The following is a 13425-nucleotide window of genomic DNA, read 5'->3' on the forward strand; positions in this document are numbered from 1 at the left end:
TGTGTCGGACTGGCCTTTAAATATGGCGCCCAGCTGACGGCGGGCGGACGAATCAGCTCCCGACCCGTCAGGTCATTCGGACCGATACCCGCCTCTCAGTAATTGATGCGCAGGATGGGCCATGAGTTGTCACCATTACGGACAGCGGGCCGGGCGCTGCTGAAACTGCACCCCCCCCCGCCACCCACCGCACTTAGTTTCATTGTGGGAAAATTCTGCCCTATGACCCTGGAAGCACTGAAAGAAAATTAAAGAAAAACCATTTTTTTTTTCACGTCCCTGTGATTTTAATTCCTCGGTTTTTGCTCACAGCAACGTCTTGGAGACTAATGCTCAGCCCCGGAAACGCCAGGCCAATCCTCGAGGGTTGGCAACCCCAGTGTGCTCCAACCTATGTAACGTACAATTAGTAACTTCCAAGCACACTCAGTGTTGTTCAGATTGAATGTGTCAGCACTTTTACACAGTAAGATCCTCTATACAACAGCGAGTTGAATAACCGGTGAGCCTGGTTGTTTTCTTGGTGCTGGTTGAAGATGCAATGTTGACCAGCTCATAATTCCTTTCCCACAACGAACCAAGTGACTTCCTCTGTGGAACTGAGCTCAACCGCTGATGCTTCTGGAGCTGGCGACAAACTTTCTCTTCTAACAACACTTCCAGAGGTGAGAGATGAACCATCTGCAAGACAATAGGCCTCACAGCTTTGTACCGAGCTCTGGGGCATGACGGAAGGAGGGAGAGAAAGAGATGTGGGGCTGCGTTTTACGGTGGTGGGGGGGGATGTGTGGGGGTGGGGGAGGCAAACTGCTCCCGCCCCGGAAGGAAAGTTGGCCGGAAGCTGACAAGCCCGGAAGAATCCCGCTCGACAGCCATAACAGGCTGGGGGGTGGGCCAAACGAGGCTGAGAGAGGGGCTTACACCCCCCTCAGCGGGAGGGAAGTCCTGCCCTCGGGGAGCTGATCGGCCGGCGGCTCCAACAGTCCTGGCAACAGCAGAGCTCACCCAGTGGGCGCTACCAGGGCTTCAAGCAGGCCCATGAGGAAGATGAATGGCTGCCTAGAAAGGTAAGTCCCAGGGTTTTAGGGCGGGGAGGGATCCTGGACACTGGAGTGGAGGGGGGGGAAAGGCGAAATGGGTTTTTGAGGGCAGGTGGTGCAGAAGGAAGGGGGAAGGGCATGATGACATCTTCAGTGGGGGCGCCTCCACATGCACAGAGGGCACCCCCTGAAAGAATTTCCCCACTTCCTTCCCACCTTTTTTTCCATAGGTAGGTCATAAATAAAGGACTGCCCATGCCCATTGTACCATGGCCAGGACAGCATTTTATCCAGGTCAATAGGCTTGCTAACAATCCTCATAGACCATTATTATTTACTTACATACGGTGGGGGGGGCAGCTGATTTCAGTGTCCGCCTAGCATATTATGGTGGTCAGCTTGGGGGTGGGTGGGCAGGGGGTGGGCTATCTACCTAACCTATTTTACATGCCCCTCCCTCCCTGCCGAAAACACACTCATGTAAAATTTAGCCTGTGCCTTCAATATAATGATTAAGCAAACGGACTTCAAGCATCCAATGTTGGCCGGAATTTTCCAGCCTCACCCCACCGTGTCTCCCCCCCACCGGCAGCAGGTTCCCCCCACGGCTGGGCCAGAGAGCCACTGAAATCTCCAATCACATCGGAGGGACCGGAAGACCCCGTCGGCGTGAGGGGCTGGAAAATTCCGGCCGGTGTGTGGGAGAGATTTACACTGGAGGTTTGTGAAGCAATAGAGAAAGGACTTCATACAGCTCCTTTCACAGCCTTAGAACGTCTCAAAGCGTTTCAAAACCAAGGAAGTATTTTTGTAGTCACTGTTGGGAAACACGGAAGCCAATTTGTGCGCAGCAAGACCCCCATATACAGCAACATGATCAAATAATTTGTTTTAATGATTGTGGGATAAATATCAGACAGGACACCGGGGCAAACTCCCCTGCTCCTTATAATCATTCTCACGTGATCTTTTATGCCCACTTCAGTGGGCACTGGCATTGCCACATTTTTCAGGATTATCCAGGAATTGAAGATTATTCTCCAGGGCACTGACATGAGCAACGTCACCAGGGCATTTAAACAGTGAGCATGATCAGTGCCGCACTGAAATGGCAGCCAGGATTCTGTGCTCAAGCCCCCAGAGTAGCACTTGTACCCACCACCTTCTGACTCCAAAGCAAGAGTACTAACCACTGAACCAAGGCTGGCACTCTCCACTGATAGGAGTGAAGAGAGCGGGCAAGGTGACTGCAATTACTGAGCCATAATTGATAATCTTTCTATTCTCTCTCATCTACATGCTGCTCCTCAGTGACATCACCTGAACGTACATCATCAGGTTTCACATGTACACTGGCGACACTCAGCAGGTTTCACGTGTACATTGACAGCACTCAGCTATCTCTCAACATCACTTCTCTTGACTCCTCCATTGTTGCTGATTAGTCATGTTGCTTGTCTGGCATCCAGTATTGGATGATCCAAACTTTCCTCCAACTAAATATTGAGAAGATAAAGATCATTTGTCTTTGGTCCCCACCACAAACACGTTCCTTGACTGCCATTTCCATCCCTCTCCATGGCAACTGTCGAAAGCTAAACCAGACAGTTTGCAATGTTAGAATTGTTTTTGAAACAGGGATAAGCATCCAACCATGTAACCGCTCCATCACTAACTCAAACATTACCTGACTCTCACCCTGCCTTAGCACATTTTAAACCCTCATGTGTATTCGTTATTACTACACTTGACTATTCCAATGTCCTCCTGGCCACTGCTTCTCATCCTAAAGCCTACAAAAACAGATGCCCATTCAGAACTCTGCCCATATCAGAACTCGCTCCCTTGCATTTATCATCCCACTGGACACTGACTATATTGACTCCCAGTCTGTCAAAGTTTCAATTTTAAATTCCTGAACCTGGTTTTCAATTTCCTCTGTGACTTCTCCCCTCCCAATCTCTGTAATCTCTTCACTTCTGCAATCCTCTAAGAATTTGGTGCTGCAACAATTTTGGCATCTTGCACACCCCAGATTTTAATTGCTCCACCATTGGTGGCCCTTCAGCTGCCTCGATCCTAATTCCCTACATCTCTCCACCTTCTACCTCGCTTGCTTCCCCCACTTTGACCAAGCTTTTGGTCATCAGCCTTGATATCTCCTTCTGTGGCTCGGTGTCAAAATTTTATTGATAATACTCTTGCTAAGCGTCTTGAGATGTTTGCTATGTAAAAAGCGCTATATAAATGAAAATTATTGTTGGTATCCTGTGTGAACCTTGAGGGCAGACTCAGGATGTTTACGAGCCAACAGCAACAGGCCTAAGTGGGATATGTTCCAATAACAACTATTCCAACTATGTTTAAAATGGGCTGATCAAAGACACAATAATTACCCTCCAGGGGATAGAGTTCTCCAAAACTCAATATTAACTAAATGACTTGTAACTATGATCATCACCCGAGGATAAAGTACACAACCAATCGATTGCCACTAAGTGAGGCACCACTGAAGAAACACTTAACAGGTATTTTACCAAACGCAGTGAATTAGGCCAAGCACGTCCAAGGGACAACATGAAACAGTGATCAATTTCTATCGTTAAAAATGTATATATATATATTTTTAAAGCCGTGGACCATGATTGCTTTTTTCCTTATCGTCTTGACCCTGGTTACACGGCTGCCTGGAATAAAATCCACAGCAATCAAGGATCATTGATTCAACTACAAGAAACTGGGCTAAATTGATCAATTAGGTCATGAGGTGAAAGCTACCAATCTACTTAAAAAGGTACGAATTGTCCAAGCAGCACTTGCTGTTCAAGATATTTCCTCCATTGTCAAGCAGAAAGATATACAAGAGCAAAAAATGGTAAGCAGGCAGCAGGTGAAGGATTCGTTTTTCGGAGCGACAATCCGAATTAGCAGCTCCTGTTACTTGTTAATGGGGAACTCCAGGCTCAGATTGGGCCAAGCGCTGGCAGCTTACCAAAGGTGAAATGCCCTTCAGCACAATATATACCATCCAAATGCTATGATTAGATCCCAGTCTGTAACTTATTCCCAGATACCTGTTAATCTATGTGTAAATCATCCAAACCCCACAATGAAATTTAAGCCTGTAACTCATTCCAGGCTATTTTTTATTCTATATATAAAGCATGTGATGAATATCTAATTCATGGTTCATGTTAATATTTTAGAGGTAATGTTTAGTTTTGGAAAGATTAAATCTTAGAAAATGGGATAAATGCAACTAAAGCACCTTAGAGTCTATTACACTTAAAAGGTTGGGGCCTTGTTGACTTAAGGAGTTAACAGAAAGGTAAGATCTAAAAATAACAAGTGGGCTTACTTAGCTGGGGACCTGGAGATGTGATGTCTACACTGCTTTATAAAGAGGTGCAGTCCAGAGAGATGTTTTGTTTTGGGAGTTAGAGCTAAATTAGTTTAAAAGCATTCAATGAACCCTGAAATGCTATGTCATCATGGACATGGGTGGAGCTTAAGAGGGTCCTCTGGTTTCAATTTAGCTGAGTGTTCTGCAACATGGGAATAAGCTATACAGAAAAGGTTCTGCTGTTAGCAAGCTCCGGGCAGTTAGGGCTCAGAAAAGCCATTCGGTGTAGCTGAGGGTTGCAGTTTGGACCTTGTGTGGTTTGCAGCTCAAAAGAAGCCTGGGAGCCATTTAGTTAGGGCTCAGGATAAGTCATGAGGAGTTACGAAGCTGACTGAAGGTCACTGGTTCTGTGCTGGAGACAGCTAGGGCTCAGTGAAGCCTTGGGGGCCATTTATAGCTCAGTACAGCTGGGAGGCTGGAGTTCAGAGAAACACAGGGGCTGTGCCAGCTTAGTGAAGCTAGCGGTCAGCAAAAGAGTTGGAAGTTTGAAGAGATGGGAGTGCAGCTTTGTGCATCTCGTGGAACAAAATCTCAAGAGAAGAGATTGAACCATTGGGAGATGAGCAGTCGTTGTGGCAGTCCAAGTAGGAGTAGTTTTCAAGGACTTCAAAGGCTAGATCTTAAAAGCAAAACATTGAAATCCCAGGTGAGGGAAACAGTTTTAAAGGAGATTTTGTGACACACAATGGTCACTGGCATCTGGGTAGGTTGCTGAGAAATCTGAGATCTGACTTGGTTACAGCTACCATTTAATTTGTAGTGTGATGTATTCAACCACAGTTTGCCTGTTAATTCACATTTAACTCATGTTAATTATGAATTTTAGAGTATGAGATAGATATTTTAGATTGTTTTACTTTTTACTGATTTTATACAATAAAGTTAATTTTGTTTGTTTAAAACCAAGAAATCTTGTAGCTTTATTTTTCTAGTGGCTAACATGGATTTTAAACTTTGTCTACTTTTAAACAAAATGTTACTGGTCCCTAACCAGATTGTAACAACCTCCTGAACCCCTTGATTAGATTCCAGCCTGTAACTCACTCCTGGATATCTGTTATTCTACAGGTAAATCATCTAACTCCTTCAATTAAATTTTAGCCTGTAACTCATTGCCGGGTATTTGTTATTCTATTGTCACAAAAGTATAATTCTTATAATATTATTGTGATTTGTTGTAAAAGTAGGTTAATAGTGTGGTTTGGATAGTTGTGTGTGTGTGGTGTTTTAATTGCATTGGAGACAGCTGGTCTGGAGGCTTTGATTCATCAAAAGAAAGCTAGGTTTGAAATGCTAAATACGTAAACATGGCTGAAGTCTTAGAATGTAAGGCAAGGAGAATTTGCATTTTTAGATAAATCAGGGAAGTTTGAATTTCAAAGAGATGTTAGGATATTTGCACCTGGCCAGAGAAGCTGGGCCAAGCAGTGTGTTTATTTTTCCCAAAGGTTACTGACAATATTAGCACCATGAAAAGATTTATATTATGGGAAAGTACATTTTCAATTGGGACAATGGAATTTACAGATTGAAAAGAAAGAAAACTTGTATAAGGCGGAATGAAAGGCTACGTTGAGAGGGCCCTGTGACATCTCGCAGAAGTTTGCAAAACAGCCTCAGAAACACTTCCAGCGATGTCTGCAAGTTTGCTGCATCCGGTCCTTAAAGGTGATAATTGCGCTGGCCTGGTTTTGTAAATGTAAAACCTACTTTTTGACTGTTGCCTTACAAGGGAGCATTTGGGAGTCAGGTTAGGTAGGAAGTTTAGTATTTACTATAGTATTAAGTAACTGGAATTATATGTATGTGTTTGACATCTTTTCTTCTGTTAATACATTTTTTAGTTTAGTTCTTTAAAAATCTCTGAAGGTCTTGGTGGACTTATTACTTCTGAATTCAATGCACACATCTCGAACTAAATACAAATTCAAATTTCAAAACCATTGTGGTAGCAGGATCAAGTTTCCCTCGTGGATTTGATCTCTCTGGCACACATCATCTGCCACATCATAACACTGTATATAAACCACCTGAACCAATGATTCCAGTCTGTAACTCACTCCTGGGTATCTGTTATTCTATATATAAACCATCCGAACCCTACATTTAGATTCCAGCCTGTAGCTTAATTCCAGATCTCTGTCTTTCTATATATAAATATCCCTGAACTCCTTGATTAGATTCCACCTGTAACTCACTCCCAGGTCTAATATATCAACAGGATTAGACAAAGTCATGGATTTATGAAAGGGTAATCATTTTTGACAAAACTTCTGGAGTTTTTTGGGGACGTGTCTAGCAGGATAGATAAGGGAGAACCAGTGGATGTGGTGTTTTTGGATTTTTAGAAAGCTTTTGATATAGTCCCACATAAGAAGCTAGTGTGTAAAATTAAATCACATGAGATTGGGGGTAATATCTTGGCATGGATTGAGAATTGGTTAACAGACAGGAAACAGAGTAGGAACAAATGGGTATTGTTCAGAATGGCGGGTAGTAACTATTGGGGTACCACAGGGATCTGTGCTTGGGCCCCAGCTATTCACAATATATGTCAATGATTTGGATGAAGGAACCAAATGTAATATTTCCAACACAACACAAAACTAGGTGGGAATGTGAGTGGTGAGGAGGACGTTAAGAGGCTTCAAGGTGATTGAGACAGATCGAGTGAGTGAGCAAATGCATGGCAGATGCAGTATAACGTGGATAAGTGTGAAGTCATCCACTTTGTAGGAAAATCAGAATGGCAGTGTTTTATTTAAATGGTGATAGATTGAGAAATGTTGATGTACAAAGGGACCTGGGTGTCCTTGTACACCAATCACTGAAAGCCAGCATGTAGGTGCAGCAAGCAGTAATGGAGGCAAATGGTATGTTGGCCTTCATTGCAAGACGACTTGAGTATAGGAGCAAAGATGTCTTACTGCAGCTGTACAGGGCCTTGGTGAGACCACACCTGGAGTACTGTGTGCAGTTTTGATGTCCTTACCCAAGAAAGGATATACTTGCTATAGAGGGAGTGCAGCAAAGGTTCACCAGACTGATTCCTGGGATGGCAGGATTGTCGTACAAGGAGAGATTGGGTAAACTAGGCCTGCATTCTGAGAACGAGAGGGGATCTCATTGTAACATATAAAATTCTCACAGGGCTGGACAGATTGGATGCAGGGATGATGTTTCCTCTGGCTGGGGGGTCTAAAACAAGGGGTCACAGTTTCAGGATATGGGGTAGGACATTTAGGACTGAGATGAGGAGAAATCTCTTCACTCAGAGACTGGTGAACCTGTGGAATTCTCTACCACAGAGGGATGTGGAGGCCAAGTCACTGAATATATTTAAGAAGGAAACAGATTTCTAGACTCTAAAGGCATCAAGAGATATGGGGAGAGTGCAGGAGTATGGTGTTGAGGTAGAGCATCAGCCATAATCATATTGAATGGTAGAACAGGATTGAGGGGCCAAATGACCTACTCCTGCTCCTATTTTCAGTGTTTCTATGTTCTATGGGTGTCTGTTATTCTTGATATCAACCACCTGAATCCCTCGAATAGATTCCAGTCTGTAACTTTCTCCATGGTATCTATTATTCTATATATAAACCCTCCTGAACTCCTAGGTTAGATTCTAGGTTGTTTCTCACTCCTGGGTATCTTATTCCATATATAAAGCATTCCCTGCACCGCCCCCACCAGACCCCTCGATTAGATTCCAGCTGTTCACTCACTCCTGGATATCTATTATTCTATATATAAACCACCCTGAACCCTTCGACTAGATTCCAGACTGTAACTCACTCTTGAGTAACTGTTATTTTGGACTATTATTAGTACAGGCTATGTTCCCCATCTCACTGACAAGTTGTTTAAAAACTTTTTTCTTACTTGCTCTGGTGCTTGGAGCCCTGTAGGTGAGCATGAAACTGTTCCACTGAGTTGAGGATCACATTACAGATGTTGCAGGTGTAGCTGCTTTTCAAAGCTGTAGAAGGAGAAGAGAGAAAAAGAAAATTGAGCCTCTCACCTTGCTGAATTGGGTTTATACCTGAATGCCAGGATTGGCTGAAGTTCAGTCGTCTCCCCTCTCTTTACACCTCTCTGCCATTCTCAGCTCCTTGAAAATTGGAGTGAGCGTGTGGCTCTGGGCATCATTTCCCCACCTGTTAAACCAGAAGATGGAGGGTTCAAACCCCACTCTGGACAGTCCCACTAGGTCAAGACTCTGAATTGCAGATTACCATCCACTGAGATACCTGCATCTGGTGGATAAGTGTGATCTCCTGCCTCCTCATGCAGATTGTGGGAACATATGGATGTATATTGATTGTTAAGGACTGTTTATCAGCCTAGAAATCCTTCCATTACTATGCAGTGTTCTCCTAGGGAAGAGTATGAAGATGCACACATGCCAGATTGGCAATCAGACAGTGGATTCTTCCACCACTTCATACTATTTCCAACAGTTCCTTTAACGTATTGTTGCTTAATATCTGTTTCTCTTCATGGAACACCCTGGGAGATTTACTTAGTTCAAGATCAATATAACTTATGCTACTGCAGCACCCAATGAAAGAACAGTTCAGTCACAACATGTTTTACTTTCTTTTCTCACTCTCCCCGAGAGTAAGCCTCTGCTCCATTCCGGAATGGTCACCCCCATCACCCCCACACCATCCGCCCACTCCCAACTCGCTGGGGCTCGAGGGTTCAATGTGCCCTCAACCACAAACCGGGAGGGCAGGCTCTTAAAAATCAAGCCAAGGTTGTAAATGCTTTCCACCAGAAATATTCAAATGACCTCATATTTTCGTCGCTTTATAGCTATTATTGTTGGGGTTAGTGATGAATTTATGCTTTGTTTTGGATTCTGCAAATCCTACACAACTGAACTTGGGTTTGAGGTGTCCTTAACTGAGCCATAAAAAGTGTAAACAAAGAAGGGGTTAAAATTCAAAAAGCAAATAAGTTATGTTAAATTTATATAGCGCCATGGTTAGACCTCGCTGTATTGTTCTGGTCTCCATATTATAAAAAGTGGGTGTAGAGGTACTGGAGAAGAGGTTTATAAGAATGATATCAGAACTGAGAGGTTAGACCAATTAGAAAAGTTAGGACAGACTTGGTCTTTTTCTCTGGTGACCTGATCAAGATCTCCAAAATTAGGAAGGGGTTTTGATTGAGTGGACAAAGAGAAGCTGCTTCCTCTTCTGGGGGAGACCAGAACTAGAGGTGATAAATATAAAATATCCAGTAAGGAACTTAGCAGAAACTTCTGTACTGAGAGAATAGTTAGGATGTGCAGCTTGCTATCACAAGGAGTGGTTGAGTAGAATGACAGATGCATTGAAGGGAAAACGATAAAAATATGAAGGAGAAAAGAATAGGTTATATAGATAGGGTGAAATGAAGTAAAGTAGGAGGTCGTTAGTCACAAACATAAACATCAGCATGGACCAGTTTCCGTGTTGCAAAACTCTATGTAATCTGTTTCTCACATTTATGAAAGGGTTGAAGATCTTATAAACTTGTGATAGTGAAAAATATTCTTACTAAGTCTGTGAAATGCCCTGTGATTTTATAAGTGGGACTGGCTGCTCGGAATGTGGCTCAAGACCAGGAAACGGGATTCAGTTAGGCAGCGGTGAGATACTTTCATTGGAGAGAATTGGTTTGGATTCTGGAAGGATGAGATTAAGTGAGTAAAAGTTCCTTCTTCATCTTCACCAATCATGAGTGAACAATAAGTTGCAACTTCCTGATTATGGGATACTCGCTGTTTCATAACGGGCTGCTAGTCGGCATCCGATGCATTGAAGGACTAATTCTGTTTTAATCACACAGCTGCATATAGACACTGAATCACTTACAAGGCATCAAGTTGGAAGGACTTAATTGGTCTGGAGAGAGTGCAGAGATTTACAAGAATGTTGCCAGGGTTGGAAAATTGCAGCTTTGAGGAGAGATTAGATAGGCTAGGATTGGTTTCCTTAGAACAGAGGAGGCTGAGGGGGTGACTTAATTGAGGTGTCCAAAATTATGGGGGGCCTAGATAGGGTGGACAGGAAAGACTTGTTTCCCCTAGCTGAGGGGCCAATTACCAGGGGGCATAGAGTTAAGGTGATTGGTAAAAGGATTAGAGGGGACATGAGGAAAAGCTTTTTCACCCAGAGGCTGGTGGGCGTCTGGAATTCACCACCTAGGTTGATGGTTGAGGCTGAAACGCTCAATTCATTTAAAAGGTACCTGGATCTGCACCTATGGTGTAAACTGCAAGGCTACGGACCAGGTGCTAGAAAGTGGGATTAAAATGAGCGGGTAGTTTGTTTTTTTCTCTTTTTGGCTAGTGCAGACATGATGGGCTGAATGGCCTCTCTCTGCACTGTAACTTTTCTATGGTTTTGGAAGAAAAAATCTGATCAATTATCTCCAACAGTTTGCATCAGTTCATAAACAGTATCTCTTCTAGATGGTCACAGCTGACATGAATTTTGGCATTGAGTGTTGGCTATTCCACCTGGTCTATCATTATACTTGAGCCAAATTCTATGGGCGAAATTTTATGACAACCCCACGCCCACCTGTAGGTTTGAAGGCGGGGGAGCTCAAAAAATGCAGCACATGATCTGACCACTGCCTATCCATCTGCCCCAACCTGTCTCCCATTTTACAGGGGCCAAAGGAGGTGCCAGGCAGCCCATCTGTCCTTGGCCACTCAAGTACCTCATCCTGCCCCTGCTGCTATATCACCCCTGATTGGGGGAGGCCCACGCTAGGTGGATAGCTGGGCAGACTTACTGCAAGGGCTGGTGTCAGGAAAAGTTGGGAGGGAGGAGTGGGAGCTCCTTTGGGGATCCCCTGTGCCCATTGGAGGCACTACCAATGCCATACCCCCTTGTTCTTCAGCTGGAATTTCTGTACCACTGCCTACAAGACTGATTCTTCTCTGCTTGCCTATCTCATCACGTGAAGTCAACACCACCGGAAAAGTGAATTATCCAGCATCGGTTTTCAACCCGCCGACCTCTGTGAAGGAATACCTCATTGGATTTTGATTCTGGACTCTGGAGCTCACGTGAAACAATATTTATTTTCTCTGTGGTCTTTGTACTGTAAAACCTTCTTTACTCTATCCCTCTCTTTATTGTCTGAGTGTGGCCGGGATGCTGTGAGTCCCCTGTTTGTGTTTTGAGCGTGTGCAAATAACCAAACCCTTTGAGTTCATCCTATCTCGAGTTTGCTGTGGGGTTATCAATAGAAAACTGGATCGCAACAAATCCGAGGGGTTGGGAAATATGCCACCATTTATAAAGAGGGAAGCAAATCAAAATATCTTTCTGTTAATGGATGGGCGGCGAGAGGAGAAATTAGTGCTGTGTAAATTAACCCCCTCCAGTCCGTCACAAGGGATCCTACACATGGTACCTTCTTTCTGGGATTGCCCCTTGCTCCAGCCAGCAAGCATCGGAATCCAGTTAGATTTTTTGAAATTGAGGGGGCTTAGTTAATAAAAGCTTATCTGCTGCAAAGTTTAAGCAGGATCAGCAATTAAATAGCAGACTGCAGGTGGTTTCACCCCAAGTTGAACTCCACACTCAGTAGAATTCATTACTGCTGAAGCTAAATAGTGCAGACTGGCCTGGGAAGAAAGGGAATCGGCTCCTACCAGCTAGAAGAAGCCTGTAAAAAATAAAGCTTTTTATCATGTTTGCTTTCATTTTTGAAGCCTTCAGCCATTTTCCCACCCAAATCGCTGTTTTGTGGGCGAAGCTTAGTGCTAAAAGCTGGAAATTCAGAAAGAGCTCAACAGCATCACTATTGCAGTCAAGTAGGAACCTATTCCCAGCTAAGGTATTGGCCACTAAAGGTAGTGCACTCAGAGCTAAATTAACTCTAAACGAGCTGGAGAAAACTTGAATAGCTGTCAAAGAGTATTAAAGATCCTTCAAAAAGCTAAATGATGACCGCAAAATTTCCAACACTCAATTGGAAAGCAACAGATCTCCGACCTGAATTTACCCTGTTCTGACAACACGTCAGGCTATGTTTACTGGACCACTGTAGAAACACGCTCTGGGAGGCTTCTTAGTCAAACAACATGAACTTTATTTACACGAGCTTCCGTGGCTGCTTGTATCTAGCCAACCCCGCTTACAGCCATTTTTCCGAGGAAGCCCCTCCCTAGAATTTAGTCCTCCACGCTAGTCACACATTGGTTGAACAAATCACGTGACCCTCTACTCAGTTGCATTGACCTTAAAGTCACAGTCATCACAAACACAATATTCCAGAACCAGCTATTAAAGCCATTAAAATCAAAATTTCTATAGGCAATGAAGGCCTTCACAGGCTGAACACATCAGGTCTATCAAACAGCCATCTTAAAATTCCAGAAAAAATATGGTCAACACCCAAAAGATCAATTATGAGTGAAGCTCAACTTCAGAATACACCATCTGGAATTCATGTCTTTTAGACAAGCAACAGAGACCACTGACCAATTCATAAGTAGATCCAGAGGCAAGGGGTGTCAATGTGACATCACGGCAGCAGAACTAGCCGACAGAATAACTCAGCTCGTGATAGCATCTATTCCAAAGGGAGCACTCCAAAGACACATCTTGGACCAACCATTGAACCCGTACTGCAAAGCTGGCACGAGTACAAAGCCATACTAATGGGTAGACAGAGTTTACAGGCTTTGCATAATTCATCCATCATTGACACCATAGCCAATGCCGGCAAGCCTAGTAAGCAAAGTGGATGGTGCCAGCTCATGCATTTTTTTTTCGTTATTCGTTCATGGGATGTGGGCATCGCTGGCTCGACCAGCATTGGTTGCCCATCCCTAATAATAAGATGCTACGTTTGTGCCAACTTCTACCAGACTCACTCCTTCACTCTACTACCACCTTGTGACTCCTCCTACATCATAATGTGGACAGCACTGTTTCCCCAGTCCCACATTAACCCTTAGAATCCCGA

At 43.8% G+C, this 13425-nt stretch overlaps 1 protein-coding gene across 1 annotated transcript in view; it reads right to left on the reverse strand.

Moving 5' to 3' along the window:
- Nucleotides 1-459: 459 nt before the first annotated feature.
- The window catches only part of zgc:171482 (zinc finger protein), a 477765-nt gene continuing 464799 nt past the window's right edge, over nt 460-13425 (reverse strand). Inside the window, exons 5-6 of the mRNA XM_041209321.1 lie at nt 8329-8425; nt 460-718 (exon numbers count right to left, since the gene is read on the reverse strand). Of these exons, the coding sequence (XP_041065255.1) occupies nt 460-718; nt 8329-8425 (356 nt within the window). The remainder of the gene's footprint in view (nt 719-8328; nt 8426-13425) is intronic.

The sequence above is a fragment of the Carcharodon carcharias genome, chromosome 17, assembly GCF_017639515.1.
Source record: "Carcharodon carcharias isolate sCarCar2 chromosome 17, sCarCar2.pri, whole genome shotgun sequence".
NCBI lineage: Eukaryota > Metazoa > Chordata > Chondrichthyes > Lamniformes > Lamnidae > Carcharodon > Carcharodon carcharias.